Source organism: Plasmodium gaboni, chromosome 3 (assembly GCF_001602025.1).
Source record: "Plasmodium gaboni strain SY75 chromosome 3, whole genome shotgun sequence".
NCBI classification, from domain to species: Eukaryota; Apicomplexa; class Aconoidasida; order Haemosporida; family Plasmodiidae; genus Plasmodium; species Plasmodium gaboni.
Genome location: NC_031483.1, coordinates 511,476 through 516,702, shown reverse-complemented (window position 1 = coordinate 516,702; position 5,227 = coordinate 511,476). Strand labels below are relative to the sequence as shown.

General features: G+C 16.8%; 3 protein-coding genes across 3 annotated transcripts in view; 2 read left to right on the top strand and 1 right to left on the bottom strand.

The window, feature by feature from the left end:
- Positions 1-679: 679 nt before the first annotated feature.
- On the top strand, positions 680-1,702 carry PGSY75_0316000 (microneme associated antigen; the record flags this gene model as incomplete). The annotated part of the gene is made up of 1 exon (XM_018784011.1): positions 680-1,702. One exon carries the CDS (start codon positions 680-682, stop codon positions 1,700-1,702), a length of 1,023 nt encoding a protein of 340 aa, XP_018643594.1.
- Positions 1,703-2,278: 576 nt separating this feature from the next.
- PGSY75_0315900 (hypothetical protein) lies at positions 2,279-3,283 on the bottom strand (the record flags this gene model as incomplete). The annotated part of the gene is made up of 2 exons (XM_018784010.1): positions 2,279-2,794; positions 2,966-3,283. The coding sequence occupies 2 exons, from the start codon at positions 3,281-3,283 to the stop codon at positions 2,279-2,281; spliced, it is 834 nt and encodes a 277-aa protein (XP_018643593.1).
- Positions 3,284-4,690: 1,407 nt separating this feature from the next.
- PGSY75_0315800 (putative zinc finger protein) overlaps positions 4,691-5,227 on the top strand; it is a gene marked incomplete at both ends in the record, with an annotated part of 1,023 nt that continues 486 nt past the window's right edge. Inside the window, one exon of the mRNA XM_018784009.1 lies at positions 4,691-5,227. This exon is cut by the window's right edge and continues 486 nt beyond it. Coding sequence (XP_018643592.1) covers positions 4,691-5,227 — 537 coding nt within the window.

Here is a 5,227-nt window from a genome sequence, read left to right as displayed (position 1 = left end):
AATATTTTTATTTTTTATTTTTTTATTTTTATTTTTTTTTTTTTTTTTTTTTTTTTTTTTTATTTTTTATTTTTTATTTTTTCCATAAGGCATTATTAAAATTAAAAAAAAAAAAAAAAAAAAAACCTAGAACTGTTCGTTCTCAAGAACATTTTGTTATTACATGTATATTATATATATATTTATTTATTTATATTTATTTATTTATATATATTTATTTTTATTACCATAAACCTATAGAGTTTGTCGTTTTAATTTTTTTTTTTTTTTTTTTTCCCCCCAAAAGATATATATTTATACATATAATATTATGTGTATATTTATTTATATGTTTTATTTTTTTCGTGTTATTATTTGAAGTTTCTCTTGAGATGTTCTATGCTTAATAATTAAAATTTATTCCTATATATATATAAAATATATTATATATATATATATATATATATTAATTAAATATTCAGAAATTTTATATCATATATAATATGTATTAATATTTATACATATAAATAACCATTTAAATTTTATTTTTTTGTTTTTCTTGTGTAGTGTTTAACTGATAAATAATTCACTCTACATTCTTCACATATATATATATATATATATATATATATATATATATGTGTGTGTGTTTATATATATATATATTTTTTTTTTTTTTTTTTGTTGTTGCTAAAAAAGAATGCAGGATTTTTTTTTAAAATCCAAATTCAACATTCTAAATAGCACCTTATTCAACAATTTTTATAAAAGAAATAACAAAGATGAATATTTTAAAAAAGATAAAAATAATATTGAAGATTTAAGCATGATCCAAAATTATGATTATGAAAATGAATGGAGAGAAAATAATAAGAAAAATAAAATGGAAAGACCAAACCCTGAATTGAATGAACAACTTATTTATTCATATTATAATCATTTTAATAATAATTTTGAACATTATAATAAAGGTACACAAAAATTAAAAGAAAAATTAAAAGACAAATATAATAACGATGAATATAATCAAGACAAATATAATAACGATGAATATAATCAAGACAAATATAATAACGATGAATATAATCAAGACAAATATATTTACGATGAATATAATCAAGAACATAAATATGAAGCAAGTAATATATTTCAAGATAAAAATAAATTAAATGACATGAACAATTTTTACAATAATTTTAATAAAAACAATTTATTTAATTATAAAAATTTTCAAAATTGTGATAAAAATTTTTTATATTTATTAAACAAAAAAAATAATAACAATTCAACAGATGAAATTATATTAGTTGATGAATTTAAAAAACTTAAAAACCATGTTCTTTTTTTAGAAATGATGAATGTGAACCTACAAAAACAAATTCTAGCCAATCACTTAATTAATACTCCTAAAATTATGCCTCATCATATAATCATAAATAATAAAACTGAAGTTTCTTCTAATGCTGTAAGTGAAATTCAAAACAACAAAGATAAAAAAAAAAATGCAACCTTTTATATGTTATTCAAAAAAATATTTAGTAGCAGATTCAATCAAATGATCTTTGTATCATCCATTTTTATTTCTTTCTATTTAATTAATAAACATTGGCAAAGAGCTCTTAAAATTTCACAGCTACAAAAAAAAATTAATTCAAATTTTTTATTAAGAAGTGTAAGATTATTTGAAGAATCTTTGGGCATAAGGAAAAATAAATATATATAAACACATACCACAAATCTGATAAATAAAATAAAATAAAATAAAATATATATATTAAGAACATTTTCATAAAAAAATATGAATATTCACATACACACAAATATATATATATATATATATATATATAAATTAATGCACCTTTTATTTTTAATGCTTATTTTTTTTTTTTTTTCTACCTTTTAATAAATAATTAAATAAATCTTCATACATATATATATTAAATATTTCATTTGAAGTTTTTTTTTTTATATATTATTTTTTAATATTTTTTTATCATGCGACTATAAAATTAATAATTAAGAAACGATGCCTACCAAGATACATAACACATATATATGAATATATGTATATGTGAATATATGTATATATGAATATATGTATATATGAATATATGTATATATTCATATGTTTTATTATTTTTTTTTTTTTTTTAATATTTAAGGCCAAGTTTATTATTAATTAATTATCAAAAAAAAGAAAGAGATAAAATAAAAGAAATATATATATATATATATTATATGGTGTGGGTCGTAAAAAGTTGAGGGGTAATATATAATCCATTTCTATCTTATTGCATATTTAGAAAAGATAAAAACATGCGATGTATGTATGATTTACTGAGTAATAATAATATAATTCATCTAAAAAAAAAAGAATTTTGTCTTTTTCTATATTTTGATTAAAGTTATCAAGAAATGCCTTTAAATAATCTACATAATTAGACTTAGGTGGTTTCTTATATGTCTTCATAAAGTTTTTAAATAATTCAGTATGTTTAACATGCTCATCAAAAGGATTAGTAATTTTCTGATAAAATTCTTCTAAACAATGTGTTATTTCATTAAACCTTAAAAACATTATATTAGGTTTATTTTTATAAATACTTACAATTGTGGTTATATCATTTAAATGAAAAAAAAAATAATTTTCTATAATTTTATCAGTAGTAACTCCTCTACAACTTTGTATTTTTATTTTATATTCATCATCTATATCATTTAAAAATGAAAAAGTTTTTTCAAGAGACGAACAAAATTCGTTATACGTCGTAACTTCTTCAACAATTGCTGGTAGGGATCGAAGCATGTGTAATATCTATGGAAATTAAAAAAGGACACACGGATATATATATATATATATATATATATATATTATATATAAATATTATATATACATATTATATATACATATTATATATACATATTATATATACATATTATATATACATATATATATTATAATAAATGCATTATATTTAGTTCATACCGATTCGCTTAAGCAATTCAAAATAGTAGTTTTAATATCTATTATACTTTTTAGCTTTTCAAATTTCAATATTTTCACTACTTCATCATGTATATTATTCACGTCTATATTAGATATTTTTTTTTTTATATCATCATAAATATTATTATTAGGTTTTAATGCATTCAAAGATGATTCTAAAAAATTATTAGACGAAGATATTCTGCTTATATTTAATTCGGTGTTTGAAAATATATTTTCAGCTCTATTTAATAGGATCCAATGCTTATTTAGAAGGATGCATATGAAAAAGAAAAAAAGCGAATATACACACGTCATTTAAAAAAAAAAAAAAATTAAAATGAAAATATTATATTTATTTGTTTTTTTTATGTAGAAAGTTTTATCAGAACGGATATATGTTTGGAGCCATAAACAAAAAGAAAGAATAAATAAATATTTTAAACAAATATATATTTTAAACAAATATATATTTTAAACAAACATATTTGTATCTTTAACAACTTTGGTGCGTTTAAATTATTATTATTTTTTTTTTTTATAAACAATTTACAACTTTTCAAATGATAATATTACTATGCCTGTTTTTTTCTTTTCATTATACAAGTCATAATAATATTATATATATATATAATTAAATAGATGCAAATAAAAAAAGCAGACAAACATTTTGAACCTTCATAAAAGCTTTAAATGATATAAGTCTTATGAGGAAATGAACTAAATAAAAAAAATGTCTCACAAATATATTTTTTAAAAGATGATACGATAGTTCAAAAAAAAAAAAAAAAAAAAAAATTTACATATAATATATATATATATATATATTTTATATGATTATTCTTATTGATAGATCCCTTTTTGTTTTTTTTTTTTTCAACCAATACAAACATGCATTTGAAAAAATATACAATTGAACCTAATTTTTGACATATATATAATAAATTGTTTATAAGTGAGGTATATTATTTGAAGACTTTAAAAAAGGAAGAATTAAAATTTTAATTATATCATAATAAGAATCTTAAAAAAAAAAAAAAAAAAATTATGGAAGGTAATAAATAAATATATGATGATAATATAATATTTATTAGTAGGCACCTTTTTTTATTTGTAGAAATTTAAAGATATATATGATCCATAAAAAAAATATATATATATATATTTATTTATTTAAGAAATAAAGATCTCATTGTCCTATTTTAAATGATCATATATAAAAAGCACAAAATTAAATATATATATAATATATATATAATAATATATATATATTAATATATGATAATATGCAATAGGGAGAAAAAAAAAAAAAAAAAAAAAAAAAATTTATTTATATATATAACATCTTTTATTTTTATAGGTTTTATTTTCATTTTATTTATTTATTTTTTTAAGTAATAAAAATTCTTTTCTGCACGATAATGTAATATTTTTAAAAACAATTTTTTTTTTAGTATCATTATATAATTATATATATGAAATAATATATATATATATATAATAATATATATTATAATAATATATATATATCTTTATATACATATATATTATATATATGGTTAATTTGATTTTTATATATAAGTTGTTTTAAAAAATATTTATAAATAAGTCATTTATGTTGAGAATTTATAAAAAGTGATATAAATGAGCACATAATAATATATATATATATATATATTTTTTTTTTTTTTTTTTTTTTTTTTTTTTTTTTTTTTTTTTGTAAATATGAGTACTTTTATCAACAACGCAGGTAACTATAGAAATAAAACATTAAACAGTAACAACAAAACATTAAATATAAATTATAAAGTTCAGAGTATATCTCCGAATTCTTCTTTATTTTGTCCTGCATGTAATATACCTTTCACTTATAAGATAAGAATAAATCCATGTTATCATATAGTATGTAAGAAGTGTTATAAGTTAAGTTTACAAGATCATAAATGTTTAATGTGTAATAATGATATAAACGATATAGAGAATATATTTATAAAAGATAAAATATATATATGTCCACATAATGATTGTAAGAAAGGATTTATTAATGAAAAAAGTTATCAGTATCATATATATTTTAAACATAAATTTTTAAAAGAGAAAAATGAAATAAATAGAAAAAGTAGTAATAATAGTAGTATAAATGGTGATATACATGATGATATAAATGATGATATAAATAATAATATAAATAATAATATAAATAATAATATAAATAATAATATAAAGGATACCATACATTTTATTCCACCTGATCAAAAAAGG